The sequence below is a fragment of the Watersipora subatra genome, chromosome 4 (genome assembly GCF_963576615.1).
Source record: "Watersipora subatra chromosome 4, tzWatSuba1.1, whole genome shotgun sequence".
NCBI classification, from domain to species: Eukaryota; Metazoa; Bryozoa; class Gymnolaemata; order Cheilostomatida; family Watersiporidae; genus Watersipora; species Watersipora subatra.
In genome coordinates, this window is record NC_088711.1 from 23,440,370 (window position 1) to 23,459,960 (window position 19,591).

Consider the following 19,591-nt stretch of genomic DNA (forward strand, 5'->3'; position numbering starts at 1 on the left):
GCGCTAAGGTATCCGTAACCGAACGGCGTCGTCATGAACTATCTAGGACTAAAACATCTATCAGCTGTAAGCGGACAGTCGGGCGTGCGAGATTGGCTACATATCTAACAGAATATTTACTCAAGCCATGTTGAAGGACAAACAAGAGGCTGCATTAATTCAAACTTTATAGCAACAACTGAAGTGAGTAAAATAAGATTATACACAACGTATGCTACGCACAGTTATTGTGAATATTTATTTCTTCTGTAACACCGCTGTAAAGTAGGCAAAATAAAATTCACTGCTCAAAAAGTATAGGATTGATTGGTCTCACACGTTGCAAAGGCCTTTATTTCATTATTACTATGAACATAGATTGGTTGAGGTTGTGAAATTCTGGTTTGAAGGTTCACCGCACAACGGCAGTTGCACTATAACTAACAATTTCGACTAATGTTATAACCACGGTATCCTGAAAATACACTTGCTACATGCCACTTCCAAGTTAAAAGGGGTGCTAATCAGTTTCTTACAACGCATTTACAAGGGGACCAAACTAAACTGTTTTGAACACTTGCACATACATGTATAATTTAAATATGCATCGGATGTCTTTCCTTGCAAGTTTTCCGTAACATATAGCGTATAGGTTTATGATGCGTCGAAGCACTTTATTCTGAAAATGTTTATGGACCAGGCGAAACAATATATAATTAAATATTATATTTTGGAGATCTAAGTTGAGACTCAGTGATTTTCTGTGTGCCAAGTGATATTAGTACTTCATTATGCCAAAAGGCAGTAAATCGTTAAAATTTAATGTCGCATTCTCAAATTACTAGCAAACTATTGGAAATCATTGAGAAAATGAATTAAAATTTGAATCAAATTTCTATCATGTTATGGAATTTTAGAATGTGACATGTAGGAAAGTCCTATTTTGTTTAAAAAAGCATTCTCAAGTCATGCCCTTATCCAATCTTACTAGATATTTGCAACTCAAATATTATGCAATTTTTTGCATAAATACTATTTGCAAAAGTTATGGTAGAGCTTTAAACATTTTCAAATGCAATGGTAAGATATAACATCATGGTTATAGGGCACTAACTCCACATTCAGAGACGGGCACTCGGGTAAACATGCTTGCTCAAGTAAGCCTTATGGCTCAACTCACAAATGGATTGAATTGACTCGGAGTTTCCTACTAATAAGAATTGAATTGAACGATTCTCCATTTTCAATAAGCAACACGACTCAAGTCAAAATGCACCAATACTTCCCTTATTATTACTACCTCTATGATTAGGCTACTACTGCGTTGACAGTAAATCCGTCACGGACACCCAGGGCTGATACTCTGAAAGAAACACCCACCTGGATAGGCCCAGACTTGGATATTGTACCCCCAATCACGTTGTTGGTCAATTTGATTTTGGATATTGTGCCCCCAATCACTTGGTTGGTCAATTGGAAATACACCCCGTAAACACTGGGAGTTCCCTAGAGGGCGCCCAGGTTCCACGCCCCGCTAAACATCCATTATGATTCATGCATTAATAAAGCAGAAAAGACTACAAACAAAATACCCAATTTTATTTAAATATGTTTTTATTTCGGATTTTTCGTTTGTCTAATATTGCAAAAACGATCTTTTTTGCAAACGGCTTATTTTTTGTTGCTAAAATAGACCAATATATTGTAGTTTACTGTTGGAAAAAAATTAAACTAAAAACGGCAATTAGCTAACCATAAATCAATTTATAAAAACCGTCGGTGTGGCGACATAATAGTCTGCCCACTAGCGTCAGTATCGCAAGATGACAAATTGTCGCTATGCTTGCAAAAGGGTTAATAAAACTGATTCCAAACATCAACCATCAGATCATCATTTCCATTTACAAAGGAAAAAATAATGAATATCAATGAAAGAAATATCATATCATTCATTCTGAGTATACTGCTAAAGGGTTGCTAAGATGATGCAGTGCCGACTCTCTCTTTCCCTTACGTTCCCGTCAGCAAGCCCGCAGATTTTAATGCAATCTGCATTAAAATGAAGACTGAAATTTTGGTGCAATTTCTTGATATTACTTTGGCTGAATTAAACCTTAATGAGCATGAGCCCTTTTACTGGCTTGGCTGTGGAAACTCTCCCTAAAGGAGCAAATTCACTGGCAGTGCCCTATGGTCTGAAAACCCCCCTAAAACGTGATTTTGGGCCAAACCTAATGGGTCTTTTAGGGAGAGTATCAGCCCTGGGCACGAACAGTGATATCCTATGTAAAACAATCTGTTTTTTATGTGTGCTGAAATAAAGGTGTCAGCGCTGCCCAATGATGCCAGCTGCACATCTTTCTACAAGACCCCGACATCACTGTGTATATTTTATTAGTCAATAATATGTACTTCATACTAATATAGTTCTATGGTTTGCCTGCGCACTGACAAACTTGTTGATGCGTTTATATTGCGGTAAAATAAAATGTAGTTTGGCGTGTATATATATGTTCTAGTCATCCAGAAAGGTATATTTATTCTTATGTTCATATTGTCATATTTATATTGTTTTGTATAATTTACGCAACCTGCTCTCTTTCGCTATGGAAAGCCCTTATAACAGCTCGAGTATATTATTCATTCCACTGGGAAACCTGTAAAAAACATTAATTTAAGATCAGACAGGTAACATATTCACCCAAAACTTTGCCACAATAAATTTAAGATATCGGGTTATCATTTTGCCAAAAATAATGAACCAGTTAGTTTTTCTTTTATGCCGAAATCACAACATGAGATCACAGTTTCTAAGTTTTCATTTGTGGTTTAATATGAATCAAACGAGAAAATGTAAACAGTGACCTAAACAGTTTTCTGCTAGTGAATTCTTCAACATTTTACCTAAGATATTTCTGACGGCAATATTTTTATATTAGAGAGTGCCGGTCTTCAATTTGATCAAACGACATGAACGATAGCGTTTTCTTTTGCAGCTGGTTTCACTTAAAATACAAAAATAGTAAAAATTCTGTCTGTTTGTCAAATGCATTACTTATTGCACGAATGTTTGTGTGTGTATAACAATAAACTATCACTAAGTTAGTGATAGTTTATTGTTATACAGATATATTGCCATTAGTAAATCTTTGGTAAGAATTGATAGAATTGGTTTTATCTATTTGGGTGAATTGAATTGAACCGATTCATTGAAGGTAGGATAGTTAAAGAATTAAGAATTGAATTGTGGTATTTTGTGCTTAAATATTGAATTGAATCGAATCTTATGTACCTATAATGTAGAAGAACTGGTAATTAGAATATTAATTTTTTATGAGAATTGAATCAATTTGTTTTTAAAGACTTAAATACGTCTCCACATATATCTTGTTTATTTATGTAACAGTATAAATCTGAAGCTGTTCGATTTTCGATGTTAAGCTAACAGATCATTGGACAAACTCTGTCATTCACAACAAATATTTATGATTGCCGCTGCCCGGTGCATTATCAATAGTTATTATAAAATATTTAAGTGTCCTGGGTAGATTCAGATGGATGTAAAACACGCTGATTTTTTGCCCTCTCCATACAAAATCGACAAAAACTTTTTCTTAAAATTCAAATTCGGCAGTCACAGTGCTGATTACATCGAAATAACAAGTATGCCGATATGCTATTCGCCGAAATATTTTATTCATCCGTCTAATAATAATAAAAAGATATACTAATGCTCGATCTTGCTCAGTTCGGCGTTATTCATTATTAGTTACGGTGAAAATGAAACTGGAAACAGATAGGTGATAAAATTTTAGCAACGAAAAAGTTGAAGTGAAATAGTTAGAAATACATACTAACACCTAACTCAACTAACCTAACCACTAACACCTAATACATACTAACACCTAACTCAACTAACCTAACCACTAACAAGTATGTGTTTAGTAAGCTAAATCCATTTAAGTTAACTTCAACGTTTATGTTATACGTCTGTCTTTAAAGTCAGAACTCCTCATGGTACGTACTGCACATATTATATTGTAACGCTGCATTTTATTGCAGATCATAACCACTGAATAAACTAAACTTACTAAGTTACTGTAGATAACTTTAGTTACTAAAGTTAACATATTATTTTGTTATTAATTTTTATATGTACAGTATGCATATAAAATTTTGATGATTTTCACCAGGAGGTGTTTGCATAAGATATGTACTATGGGTTTCTATACCCTTCTGTACAAAATTACATTACAATACCAACTCTAAAACGAGTTAAATTCGTATGGCGAGGGTCCACTGTATAATGATGCTTCAATACTAATAAACAAAAATCTAGCCAGGATGTATTTACCTTCTAATTGGACATATATATTAGTCTATGCATTGTTGAATTACATTGTTGTATATAGTGATGGCCAATGACATTTCAATGCATTGGCAATGCATTTCATCTATATGTGTAGCTGCGGCTGTAGATAGTCCCACAACATAGTTTTGTGAATGGACATCAAGAAGTAGCTACTCACACATGGGAGTATGCAGAATGGATACTACTGAACACATGGATAATATCTAAAGAGTGCAATGAACACACATGCACTTGCGTGATCTGATTAGCATCTGATCTAGCTATGGGGTGTCAGACCCCTGCTTTTTATAGGCAGCAGAAAAACAAATTTTGATAGGTCAAGCGAGAAGGCAAAGTCTGCCTCTGTGGACAAATTTTTTCTATAATTTTTACAGTTTTGACTCAATTGCAACATTTTGGGAATTGCTACTCTTCTCAATAGCAATCTCAATAGCAATGGCCATGTCATGACCTTTCTGTCAAAGGTAAATCCCATTGGCTAATCTATTTGTCAATGGAACACGTGGTTGAATTATATCGTATGTCAGTAGCCTTCAACAATACAACAGTGCTAGTTATATTTCGGTGGTATGTGTAGCCTCGCTTTCATTCTTACTCTCTTTCTTGCTTCAATCCTTGCTATTATAGTCTCAAGTGCAATAAATTTGAAATATTATTTTATCATTTTTTCCATCATTTTTAAAGTTGTCTCAGGAGCTGGAAAGTATTAGTTATCAGATAGGCTTTGCATCTGTGAGATGCTTTACCATACCTAGCTAGCTGTGTCTGCGACTGTAAAGAGGTCACCTTATCATATACATAGCTTGTGGAGTGTATCTTAAGAAGTTTTTCATCTTTCACTTGATTCTCGCACTTGCGTCGTCACACGATGTACTCAATGTCATCAGTAAGCATGCTGAGTGTGGAATGACCGGTGACGATGACTGGTGACGCTGACCGGTGACGCTGACCGATGACGCTGACCGGTGTTGCTGACCGGTGTTGCTGACCGGTGACGCTGACCGGTGTTGCTGACCGGTGACGCTGACCGGTGTTGCTGACCGGTGATGCTGGATGAATATGTTAAAGAGTTTGACCATAGAGCTTACGGGGATCAGCATACCTCTTCGCTTTAGTTGTGATAACCTCGATAGAAGTCTATGGTATGCAGGATATGCATTATCAGGCATTTTTATGCACCCATATAGATTCCATACCAGCCTTATCAAACCTATTGCATAATTTTTGCATCACTTTGCTGTTCATGGAAAAGTAAAGTAAACACTTCATAGAAAAACCTTTATTTTTCTATAAAGTGTTTGCGTAGCTGTTGAAATTTAGCTCTATCATATCACACGTGGAATTAGTCTTAGCTCTAACTGCGATAATATTTACCTGAATCATTTTCATTTCCTCATAGCTGTCTGACCTTATAGCAAGTAAAATAAAGTATTGAACAGATAACTAAAGTAAAATAAAGTATTGAACAGATAACTAAAGTAAAATAAAGTATTGAACCGATAACTAAAGTAAAATAAAGTATTGAACCGATAACTAAAGTAAAATAAAGTATTGAACAGATAACTAAAGTAAAATAAAGTATTGAACCGATAACTAAAGTAAAATAAAGTATTGAACAGATTACTAAAGTAAAATAAAGTGTTAAACAGATAACTAAAGTGAAATAAAGTATTGAACAGATAACTAAAGTAAAATAAAGTATTGAGCAGATAACTAAAGTAAAATAAAGTATTGAACAGATAACTAAAGTAAAATAAAGTATTGAACAGATAACTAAAGTAAAATAAAGTATTGAACCGATAACTAAAGTAAAATAAAGTATTAAACAGATAACTAAAGTAAAATAAAGTATTGAACAGATAACTAAAGTAAAATAAAGTATTGAACCGATAACTAAAGTAAAATAAAGTATTGAACAGATAACTAAAGTAAAATAAAGTATTGAACCGATAACTAAAGTAAAATAAAGTATTGAACAGATAACTAAAGTAAAATAAAGTATTAAACAGATTACTAAAGTAAAATAAAGTATTAAACAGATAACTAAAGTAAAATAAAGTATTGAACAGATAACTAAAGTGAAATAAAGTATTGAACAGATTACTAAAGTAAAATAAAGTATTGAACAGATTACTAAAGTAAAATAAAGTATTAAACAGATAACTAAAGTAAAATAAAGTATTGAACAGATAACTAAAGTAAAATAAAGTATTGAACAGATTGCTAACAAAAATAATTAACTACTGCTAGGAATAACAAATGACTCGCTAGAAGATGCTACAGACATGAAAATCTTCTAACATTTATCATGAACTGTGCCCTAAATTGCTTTATTGCTCAAAGTCCCAATTGACTGTGTGAGTAGCTACAACTTTGGTGAGAGGGTTCATTGTACCTGCTATTGTCTGTCAGTCTGACACATAAACTTCTATTTTTGTAATCTTCTCTAATGGCTAGACACGGATCATATCCACTATTCTGTCTACATACTTGTGCATGTCTCTCCGTTGGATTCAGGGTCACTGATCTGCATTTTCTGGTCATTCTATTCACACATGAGCTCACTTTCAATTTTATGTCTCCTTATTATTAGCTTTTGTTTTGTTATATTTTCTCTTTTACATCTGTCATACCAGCCGTCAAGCACAATTGTTAACTATGTTACTTGGCTGCGCGCTAAAGAAGCAAAAAGAATTTGTAGTTTCCCACAGACAGAACTAGGATAGATGAACTGCGAGTTGATTGACAAAACTGAGAAAGAAGTGTAGTACATGTCATTGTTTAATAGGTTAAAAGGCAGTTTTGTTATAACTAGCATGGCATGTTTTATTTGTAGTCAGATTTTAATTGCTTAATTTCTGGTTGACCGATGAAATAACTATACGTGACTAATTTGTGGTAAAAACCGGGGTATATCCTTAGTTCCCAACTTTTATAGAATGAACAGGTGCTTTCAGAAGAGCAGTCATTCACTCATCTGTGGCTTGAAATTTAAGCTTTACAATACATAATTATATCTCCCTATCGGTGGTCCTTGTAATATGGATATTGTTTTCCATTGTAAATCTTCTATATAAACTGTGAAACATGTTATGGCCTCCAATTTTGACGACAGCAACCTTTATGTTACTTCAATCACATGGGCTCTTTTACTGCCACTCATCTAGCTGCACTTGTATTACTTATGACTGGCCAACTGTTCACTCATTGCCTAGATAACGGTCTTACATAAGGTCTTTGTGAGTGTGCATACACAACTATAATGGAAGTTACTCGCTTGACAATAATGCTTTGTGGACTTCTCAGAGCTGTGACCAAATTACAAAGAAGTTTACATTAAAATTAACCCAGTTCATTCGTTATATTTTCATGCTAGGAAACTTTTCCTGAATGAATGAAAACTTTCATGAATGAGGACTTTCATCATTGAAGAACGTCGTTTTCTGTGATATAGTTTTTGAAGAACAGACTTTGCAAAAATATTTTAACAGATTTGCGGACTTCGAGTTGAACTATAATTTATCAGCAAATAAGACAGTTGTGAAACAAATACACCATAAGAATTATTGACAAAGGCTTCATGTGCGCAATAACTTGGCTAATCGAAGTGTAGAGCCCAGTTGGGAAGAAGTAAGCAGGGTTTGGCCCACATGGATGAAAAATCGTTCCAATTTTAAAGAAAATAAAAAAGACATCTCATCTATTGCCTAGCTTATGAACTTATTGGGTCTTACATGCGACCATCATCTCTATGGTGAGAAACTTTGTTAAATGTGCTTTTTTTTGTTGTTTGTGTTGACAAAGAGATAATAACTCCTGTGAAGAATATCTTTAAAGCAAGGAACCATTGTGGTTTAAGATCATCAGGTTCTTTTGTAAACTCATTTCCATCACTTGTTTGTTTGCACATTAATTCCCTATCGGTCTGGTCTGGGTTGAGAAAGTTCTGGTTCTGTATGTCGTTCAGTTTAACTTGTTTGAAAATACGTATTACTCATCTTAGTTTTTTAAGTAGGCCTATATGTTTAAACTCTTAAAGGTTGACTTGCAACAAAATTCACATTACAGTTGTTTGGTATCAAAATATTCACTATGTCTTACTCTGTTGTGTTGTAGGTGCAAAATATGTGGAAATGTGATTACAAGCTCTTAAAAGCTCAAAAACGAACAGTTAATCGCAGCCATCACGAGACCGCCGTAGATTAGAATCTCTTTCCAAAACGGCTCAAATGGGACGTAGTTGAACAAGATGGCTTCTGTTTACACTTTCAAGCAACCTCATTCGTCGAAATATTTTCACAAATGTACTTCACGCATTCAATAAAATCATGTCTATAATTCTTACTCATCTATTTCATTGTCATTGTAATGCTGTCGCTTTCAGCACTGATATCTTATAACCTACCGTGAAAATTCGTTTATTTTTTTAACTTTAGCTCGAAGGAATACATATCATTGTCTGATAAACATGACGAGCCTGTTGGTCACCTGTGATAATCGAAAAGTGCTGCAAAAATTATTCGCGCTGTTTGGCAGGAAGTATGGGTCACATGATCAGATTACGACTAGACCAAGCCGAAACAAAACTGTAAAGTAGTGAGCATCTATATTTGATACGGGGTTTTCGGTAAAACCCTAAGTGTTTGTCATAAACTAGCCTAGTGCTACGAGAAGTTTTATATTGAGCCTTTTATTGGCCTTTCAATTCATGTGACAACGTCACATGACAAAACAATAATCAAATGTAATGACAACGTCAGAATAATAAATTGATTCCAATCTACGGCGGTTTCGTGATGGCGGCGATTAACTGTTCGTTTTTGAGCTTAAAGAGCTTGTAATCACATTTCCACATATTTTGCACTTACAACACAGCAGAGTAAGACATGGTGAATCTTTTGATACCAAATAACTGTAATGTGAATTTTGTTGCAAGTCAAGCTTTAAAGGTTTGACTTGCAACAAAATTCACATTACAGTTATTTGGTATCAAAAGATTCACCATATCTTACTCTGTTGCGTTGTAGATGCCAAATATGTGGAAATGTGATTACAAGCTCTTAAAAGCTCAAAAACGAAAGGCGGCTGTAGATTAGAATCTCTTTATTTCGATGATGTAACCACGTAATTTGGTCATCGTCTTGTCACGTATGTTCTCACGTGAATTGAAAGGCCAATAAAAAGCTCAATATAAAACTTATCGTAGTGCTAGTTTATGACAAACACTTCGGGGTTTACCGAAGACCCCGTATCGAATATAGATGCTCGCTACTTTACAGTTTTATTTCGGCATTATTCAATCGTCAAGTCATTCTCTGATCATGTGACCCACTACTTCGCAAATAATTTTTGCAGCACTTTTCGATTATCACAGGTGACCAACAGGCTCATCATGATTATCAGACAATGATATGTACTCTTTCGAGCTAAAGTTAAAAGGTTTAACGATTTTTTATGATAAGTTATAAGATATCAGTACTAAAAGTGACAGCATTACAATGACGATAAAACAGACGCGTAAGAACAATAGACATAGTTTTATTGAATGCGTGAAGTATATTTGTGAAACTATTTCGACGAATAAGGTTGCAAGAAAGTGTAAACAGAAACCATCTCTCACAACTACATCACATTTGAGCCGTTTTGGAAAGGGAATCCAAACAACGGCGGTCTCGTGTGGCTGCGATTTTCTGTTCGTTTTTGAGCTTTTAAGAGCTTGTAATCACCTTTCCACATATTTTGCACCTACAACACAACAGAGTAAGACATGGTGAATTTTTTCATATCAAATAACTGTAATGTGAATTTTGTTGCGCGAGTCAACCTTTAACTGTTTATAGGAAGGTAGGAAGACAGTGCTAGCCACCCAACCAAGGTTGTCTTGGAAAATTGGTTAGCCAATTAAACGCGTTTCGGTAACGAATTCGGTGTGCATGCACAGCTCAGACAAATCTATGATATTCGGCAGAATAGATCTGTGAATTCTGTGAAATTCGTGGATTCGGTCAGATTGAACGAATAATTCGTTACGTGTGGCCGGACCTTAACTGTTTATAGGAAAGTAGGAAGACAGTGCTAGCCACCCAACCTTTAACTGTTTATAGGAAGGTAGGAAGACAGTGCTAGCCACCCAACCTTTAACTGTTTATAGGAAGGTAGGAAAACAGTGCTAGCCACCCAACCTTTAACTGTTTATAGGAAGGTAGGAAAACAGTGCTAGCCACCCAACCTTTAACTGTTTATAGGAAGGTAGGAAAACAGTGCTAGCCACCCTACCTTTAACTGTTTATAGGAAGGTAGGAAAACAGTGCTAGCTACCTTATTATTAGCTGTCTGTACGCACCATCGCAATGTATAGTGAAGCATACTGCAAACAAAATGTTAAAGAGTTGAAATTACTCCATCAGGTTGTAAAGAAAACCAAGAGTAAAATATCATTTTGGTCTCCAAATGTGTAACCAAAGGTGAAATTTCTCTTATTAGTCTCTGCTCACGACTGACATGTTGTCATGTGCTAGAAGCTCCTGTACACTCTCGTCGTCATATTTGGACATTAGTTTGGCTGTGGCTGGCAGGACTCTTCATCGAGTCTCCCTGATAGAATATTTTCTATTTTGTACTATGGTTGGTTGAGCACAGAGTGCACAGTTGCATCATAGGAATATCTGCTAATTCTGTGAATGATTGGAACGACACGCATCTGTTCAAGCTTATCTCATTTTTAACTGGCAGACATGCCACCAAACGTGTATATATAAAAGCAAGGGACCATAGTTGTCATTTATGCCTGTTCTCTTTTTGGATAGAGTTCAGTTAGAAGTGCGTATCTCAGAGCGCGTTCAACTTGTCACTAACTGTAAGTTCACTCAATTGATTTTGCTCTTTGCTACTTTGTCACTCATTCTATACTCGCGTGTTAAAAGGTTGGAAGGCCTTGTGCTAATAGTTGTACTGCTTATTGAGTCCGCAGTATGCTCTCTCATCATTACTTACATAATTACATTGCTGTAATATAATTAGGAAATAATACATTTGATATATATTATATACGCGCGTGTTTTGATTTTGTAATAAAAGCAGATCGCTGATAAATATATATTTCTAATGAATATATTATGATATAAATGACACGGCATGTATAAGGGTAGCAGTTAATAACTTTGACACCTGTTCATCAATGCCGCTCCATAGGGACTCATGAAACCATTGACTTGTTGACTAATACTGCTCGTGTCATTTGTTCTCGAAGCGTCTTCAGTTGCAACAGTTTGATAGGTTGATGAAATATGAAAAAAGAGAATATGGTGTAGAAGGCAATGCATAGGCAACCTCAACCAAATTGTCTGTAGATTTGTGGCTAAGGAAGCATGTCAGAAGTATTGTAACATAAGGATGCTCCTCTCATAAATCAGTTATGCTCTTCAATATGAATCAAATTGCCACTTCCGAAAATAACATATGTTCTGGAAAGTGACTCTCTTCAGTTATACAACCTAAGGCTATCATTTTAAAGGTGTACTATTAAACCATGGGCTACCATTTTAAAGGTGTTCTATTAAACCAAAGGCTATCATTTTAAAGGTGTACTATTAAACCAAAGGCTATCATTTTAAAGATAACCTATTAAACCGAAGGCTATCATTTTAGAGGTGTTCTATTAAACCAAAAAGCAATATTAATGGTTAAAAAATAATAAAATAATGTTGTGTATGCTTACAGACCCAAGACTAACATTTCTGGTTGAGACATGAAGCTATGGCTGACTGCAACTCTGCTCTGCCTTGCTGCCTTAGTCAGCGTCGCCAGTACCGAGTCAGTCTTGAGGATCTCTAAGCGCAGCTCTCTGCCAGACTCAGGTAGGCAGCGCATGAATGACAGAAGAAACCATAGCTTGTTAGAAAGCCTTAGGGAGCAGTTCTATATATATACAACTTAGTTGCAATATTGGTACAACCTTATAGATCCCCTAATCATGCTTACGGAAACTCTACAAGCAAAGGTGCACTCTTAACGCTATGTGTGGTACAGGCATACAGATATAAGCTAGCAAACTAAGGCGTTGTAGAGGGCCAAGCGAGCATTGCTTTCTGGTGTCGATTAGCGCAGTTAATAGTCTCAACATCAGATCATTGGCTGCCAGGCTAACAGACTTATTACACAAGCCTATATAGTGATTGTGCTAGGCAAAGTCACGCTTAATGACCTTTTGCAAATACTAGTGTGATGGATGCTAAACATTTTTTGCCTTCTCCTGTATTTCCATTGGTACCTGATGAGGATGAAGAGCACTTCTGAAAAACAGAGCTTCCTTCTTTTCTGTTCATAGAGGCGCAGACGAACGAAACAAATGGCAGCAAGGCTCACCATGAGCGTTACCAAGTCTTTCACTTCAACTTCAAGGGCGTCGAGTCAGCGTATGTTGTCTCTTTATGGATCTTCATCGCCAGCATTGCTAAAATCGGTACGTGGATTGTGAGGCTTTGTGCTGCCTTGAGAATGTTCGCTGCTCTGACATATTCACATTCAGATGGTGGCTCAGTCTTTTCAAGTCAGGCAAGCTGAAGTGCATGTGATGAAGATTTCAAATCATACATCCATTTTGTTTGATCAGCCAGAATTTTATTCACTAATAGTTCTTATGACAAATTTGAAAAATTGCTGTTGCTAGAAATAGATTAAGCATTGCGTTTGTCATCAAAAAATTCTTTAGTAGCCTTTGTAGACATACATTTGGAGGAATTTCAGGTAGAAATGGGCAGGTGTTTTAGGCTGAATACGATCTGCCAATGTTTCACGCAGGTACTAAGATTAAGACATACGCAGCAGGTGAAAGACTACTGTCCAGTAGACCAATATAATAGGCATTTCCATAGTTTATTGATTTGTGTTATGGTGTAAATGCTCTAGTTTAGCTCTCTCTGTACTGATATTGTATGGAATCATTACGAGTGATTGCACCCTAGCAGTTGGCCTCAGATTTCTCTAAGCTAATCAACTTGTAGTACTCCCGCTTGTACTTTTCTCAGTTTATTGTCTATGACTAGTTTGTGTCTATAAAAGTCTATGCGATAGTAATAGTTATAATAATAGTAATAATAGGCATTTCCCTGCTTTTAGGCCCCTTTCATCTTTCTATCTTATCTTCAACCTTGTTACGGAATCTCGTTCTTTCATACCTATGAACAATACTTCTACAGAGGCGGTTGGGGCAAGGTTTTAGCATGTTTTCCTATCTATTTCTAATCCTCTAGGGGAGCTATCACTGGCAGCCTGATCTATGAAAGAATTGCAAGTTCAAATAATGAACCACCGTTTTCTATCATTCTCTTTGTTTGATAGTTTGTCTTAGTAGCTGTCCAGAGTGCTCCAGATGCCATGTAGAGCTGGCTGGCCAACTAAGTGACCCTCTAACCTGCACTCAGATCTTATCTATGCTTCTTCATACCTAGATAACTTTATAGTTTTGTTGCTAATATGCGTTAGGATACATAGTATGACAGCTGGAGTAGCATACTTCCTGTCATCATTGTCAAGTGTGAAATATGAAACATAGACACTGTTACCATACATAATCACTAGAGAATTAGCCTGAGGTGAACCCTTTTTACCGATGTTATGAAACTCGCTTTCACCAACAGGTTTTCATCTCAACAACAAGCTCTCATCAATATTTCCTGAGAGTTGTCTGCTCATAATCCTTGGTATCATAGTTGGCATCATGGTATATTTGGCACTCGGGTATAATGGGGACCCTAAAACTGACCAATCATCTTCCCAGTATTCGCTGCATGCGGAAACCTTCTTTCAGGTAAGTCATGTTGCTCTTTTCATCTAAGCGCGTGCTTGTAGAGTAGAATGCATGACTCCCAACGAGCTGGTTACGGTACGTTCTCATCCAAAATACTGCTTTAGTATTTGTTTACAATATCTATGGTTTCGATATGTTTTATATCGAAACCCAAATTCCATTATTTAAATATTAAATCAACAATCATGTCGGTTTGCTATCAGACTTCCTGGCATGCTCCTTGCACCGATGGTCTTACACGCTGCATTGCTTTCCTGCATCAAGTCTTGAGAAGTGATTGTACGTACATATTACCGCTTCGCTTGTTTCAGTTCTTGCTGCCGCCTATCATCCTTGATGCCGGCTATTTCATGCCCAACAGAGCTTTCTTTAATAACATTGGCACTATCCTGCTGTATGCCGTTGTTGGTACATGCTGGAACACAGCATCTATCGGGCTCACTCTCTGGGGTGCCACACAGATTGGCCTCACTCGTGAGTAGCTAAGCCATCTTCCTCTCTCTCACAATTATTGTAGTTGATGAGCTGCCATAGTTGGCATTCATATCAAAGTGTATAACATTATGAGCAATGATAGCCCTATTCTGGAAGCGGCAACTGGGATAATTTTGAAGCACCCTTTTTCTATTATTTCATGATAACCGGTATTATAGCAAAACATGTTATTTTGAATTATTTGCCACAATATTTGTGAATGAGAATTGCTGGTGATGAGAATTGCTAGAGATGAAATATGCTGAAATTGGTGCTCACCTTCATCTCATCATCTTCATTTGCTTTTTGCAAAGATTTGGCATTCACTCAGTCAGCCATTCTCACCTTAAAATATTTGAGACTATTGGTAAGTCTTGCCATGTGCTAGTCAAGCAGATGCATATAACCCAAATCTGTGACTAGTATTTCTGTACTATATTGCGTATAATGTATTATTTATACAATTTTATATGCTCTTAACCATGAGGTATGTTGAAGCATACATATAAACAACACGTGAGGCTACTCATAGGGAATTTAAACAATCACACGTTGAAAACAAATATTCTTTGCTCTGGTCTTTTTCTACAAGCGGCTGGGCCTTAGCATATGATTGCTTACGATTTAACGGAGTCAGATTGTCTCCTAAATAGTAGACAGTTCTCTGGAGAAGGGGCAGCATGGGGATGTAGTTCATCTGGTCGTGTACGAGTTTCAATCTTATGAGAAGGTGATGTCATCCTAGAAGCGGATGTCATGCTCCAAGCGAGTCATTGAAAGTTGTTACAATGGACTTTTGTCAAATTAAACAAAATGCTAATCTTCAATTATTATTCATTGGCAACATTTGGTGAGTAATGGACACCTCATCTTATTATCTTCAGTTTGTCACTCTCACTCATCAATTCATGAATTGAACTGACAGCAACTCAGTGGATTCAATAAAGGATGTAGACTGTCTGTGGAATCATAAGCTCATGGCTTATCAATGCATTGCTCTTTCCTTTGCATTGATCATATTTAAGGATTAGGGATGTCTCAAAGCTATCATCACATTCCTCATTTTGTTTCAATGCCTTTGTACATTTGATTAGTGTCTACGAATCATCAGTGTGCGGGTGACAGCCAATCTATTTCTTCCATCTCATAGATATTTGAGTGTTTTTATTACCTCATTTATTGGGGCTAGTTTGTTACACCGGGACGGACTGAAGTGTTTCAAGTTTTGTTTCCTGAAAACATGTTAGTCTGCCTTATCTTTAAGCTATGAAGCCAACTGAGTGATGGCCCCAGTTTTAATATCCTCTAGTTGAGGCTCCCATTCTAACATCCTTTTTAAGTGTCCCGCTTGCCATTGTATCCCACAGAGACCCTCTTTAAAAAGGCCCATACTTCTATTGCAGAGGGACCGATAGGCCTTCTGCCTTGCCTCGTCTTCAGTAGTCTCATCTCTGCTGTCGACCCTGTAGCTGTCCTCGCTGTTTTTGAAGAAATCCACGTCAACGAGCAACTCCATATCGTTGTCTTTGGAGAGTCACTTCTTAATGACGCTGTCACAGTGGTGAGTAGTTGCTCGCTGTAAAGACCATCCATTTGGTATTGTATATCGCGTATTGTATGTCACTGTATGTTAAGCTAAAAAGTACCAGTTCTTCATGAGTTGCATCATATCAAATTTCGTTAGTGGAGATTTACTATATTGTATGACTAGCTGTACCACCCGGCATTGCCCGGCTAATAAAAAGGTCTTTGGACTGAAATTTGATTTGTATTTAACATATAAGGTTTCCCATTCTTACTTTCAAACTACATATCATGGGAGAAGTGTTTTGTGTAGTTGAAATAAATTAAGAGAAAAATAAAAACAACTGAGAAGGTTTTAAAACTATGTCAAACAACTGTACCTTTCAAGCTAGTAGGCTGGCATATTGCCAATAGAAAATTCCACCAAGATAGTTAATAAGGCTAGGTTTTCAATGACGTAAGCCATGACTTTGTGTCTGCATTGTTGTCCAGCTCCACTGTTCTAATAATAGCTATAGCCAGAAAACCAACAGATATACAGATATACTGCGACTCACGGACATACTTTGAGAAATATATATATAGATACAGTCCAACCTTTTCAACCATAATTGTTCTAGAAGGCTGTTCGAAAGGTTATTTGTTCGAAATTCCAAACTATTTTCCCATTATAGTTAATAATTTTAATCTTAGTCTAGCAAACCACTTTTTAAAGCATTTTTACTATTTTAAACTGTAAGCTGTATACGTGTGCAATAAGAGATCAGATAATATGTAAAATTCAGTTATTGTCTATGAACATATATTATTAATGTGGACTAGGTTGGGGAATGTACTGTATCTGTAGCAATTTGCATCCCAGCTTCATTTAACTCAGAGTCTCATGTACTGCGTACCATAAATAAAAAAAAACGTAAAAGTAGATTGTGGGTTTTTTAATAAAAGTTGTCCTAGCTAAGATCAAAAAAACGAACATTTTGTTTGTTTTATTTTTACTTATTTTCACATGAAGTTTAATGCACCCTAAGGTTAAAATCTAAGATTTTAATAAAAAAAAAAGCACAGTAAACATGGCAGCTACCTTTAATAAACTTTAATAACCTCTAATAAAAAAGCACAGTAACGTATCCTAGGAAAGATTGCGTGAAATAACAAAAAAGTATGGCAGCTTCCTTACTTGTCTTCAACTTTTACCAATTGTGCCATTAAAAAAAAGTTTCTTTCGATTTGGCAAAAAGTCAAATTTTTGGTCAAAGTCTGAGGCACTAAAATCCCAAATTTTATGGTCAAAATCTAATTTGGTCAAGATCTTTGGTACTTTGGTACTAGATATATAGCTGGCAAACCCATTGACCTAGTTAGTACATTTATATTCAACGAGGTGCTTTTAATGTGCAATATACCTGTGACAATATACCTGTGATTTCTTCAGCTCCAGTTCAAATTGTCATTCGTCGCTTCCAAAAATATTACGTACTTTTAAACTCTTGAATTACTGCTTGATACAGTAGCATGTGATTGGCTTAAGGTAATGAGGTTTCTATTTGATTGGCACAAGATGATCAGCTTTCGTTTTGATTGGATGCGTTTACCCACTTCTTTGTATTCACTATATTTCCATGATGCGCAAGTTTGCATATCCGCACGTCATCTGCAAGATGGAAACAACAAAAATCCGCAAGTCATGCGAGTTTTATTACTCCTTTATCGAATGTTTCATGCTTGCGAATGACGCGCAAGAAAATGCTTTGCAGGCTATTCCATTATGGCTATTTCATTATGGCTATTCCATTATGGCTATTCCATTCCAAACATTCTCACACTTCAGTCTTTCTTATTTCGATTTGAGCAGTGATTATCAAATATCTTTGGTCTCTGTTTTTGCAGTCATGACATAAAATTCAATTTTGTGTCCGATTATGGTTTGTGAAGAGCATAGTGGCTATTCACACCCTAGAAGCGTCTAGTGCTAGCTTCTGCAGCCAAAACATTAATCACTCACAATTGCTGTTATGAGTATTTTAGTCAAATATCCTTCTGCTTCGCTTACTTGTCATTTTTCTTACACCAAATACCATCAGCTCACAGCCGCTGCTTTTGTTTAAACTTACTGTGAAACCTCTAATTGAACGCCATGGCGCTCCATTTTTTAATCTTTGTTCTATAGTGGCCATCAATTGGAGGCAGCGTTTAAATAGAGGCTGGCGGGCTATTTTTCAAGTGGCTCGTCAGAATTTTCGGAAGATAAATTTAGCCCTTTTTCGGGCGAAGCGAATGTCGCCTATATTTTGCCCTCTTTTTCTGGTAGAGCAATATTAAACCTTTTAGATGCAATAAATCTGCTAAATTACCTCCAAATTGTCAAAGATCTCTTAATAAATGTGCATCAAGAAACATAATATAATAGAGAAATATCTCTACCAGATGATTTCTATTGCTTGCAATATTGACCTGCGATCATATAGCGTGTATCTTTCTTTGCAATTAATGGCATTTGTCATTTCACTGTAAATTTGAAGACATTTTTATTTCGTATCTACATTTAACATTGCAAAGCATGTTGAATATATGTAGATATGAAGGTCAATGAGCTAAAGGCTCATTGCACTCACTGATATGTTTGCTATAGTTTGCAACCAAAACTAGCTTTTTATGTGCAATAGAAGTGGAGTTACATGTATGAGCATCGATCCATTGTGAGCCGTGTTAAGATAGCCGCAAGGATGCTATTAAATAACATGCTATAAATCTGCATATTTATAAGTTATACAATACTAAACTATCAAATGATACAAATATATATTCATGAACAAGTGACATAAACGAATCATACTTATATTACATGCAGAAACAAAAAATAAAGTTTTCAAAACAAAAATATTTCCATCGTTTGCTCGGATAGCTGCATTTTGATTGTTGCTTTCGATGGAACGAACATCTTTTAGTTGTCCAATACCTTCCACAATATTTTTAGTCTCAACTCTTCTTTTGTACTGCTAAACTAGTCGATATTAGCGTCCAAACAATTTTTGGCAGAACAAAACCTTTACGCACTGCATTTAGCACATTAAAAGTATGCTCGGTAAACATAACCTTTGGTCCAGAACTTGCGAACTGGTTTTATATGCATGTCCTTCGAAGTATTAGGGCCACGTTAAGCAAGGAACTACTATTAGCCTGAGACAGTTAGTAGTTATTTCTATGGCGTTGCTTTCAAAGTTCCTTCTATCATCGTAAATTTAGCCATTTTTTATATATGTGTAGGCTACTTCGAAGCAGAAAGACCGTGTTAAATAGATAACTACTACTAGCCTGAGACCGTTATTGATTATTGCTATGCGGTGGCTTTCAAAGTTTTAACAAAAAAAATTAAAGCTTTGGAATTGGACAACAAGAAAATTAATTGTTATTGATATAAATGATTAATTATTATT

At 36.0% G+C, this 19,591-nt stretch overlaps 1 protein-coding gene across 2 annotated transcripts in view; it reads left to right on the top strand.

The window, feature by feature from the left end:
• The first annotated feature begins 70 nt into the window (after positions 1–70).
• Positions 71–19,591, top strand: part of LOC137392830 (probable Na(+)/H(+) antiporter nhx-9) — a 38,128-nt gene continuing 18,607 nt past the window's right edge. For both annotated transcript variants that reach the window (XM_068079160.1, XM_068079162.1), the window contains exons 1-6: positions 71–183; positions 12,071–12,207; positions 12,678–12,812; positions 13,990–14,159; positions 14,471–14,633; positions 16,037–16,194. In XM_068079160.1, coding sequence (XP_067935261.1) covers positions 12,099–12,207; positions 12,678–12,812; positions 13,990–14,159; positions 14,471–14,633; positions 16,037–16,194 — 735 coding nt within the window. In that variant the 5' untranslated portion in view covers positions 71–183; positions 12,071–12,098. The remainder of the gene's footprint in view (positions 184–12,070; positions 12,208–12,677; positions 12,813–13,989; positions 14,160–14,470; positions 14,634–16,036; positions 16,195–19,591) is intronic.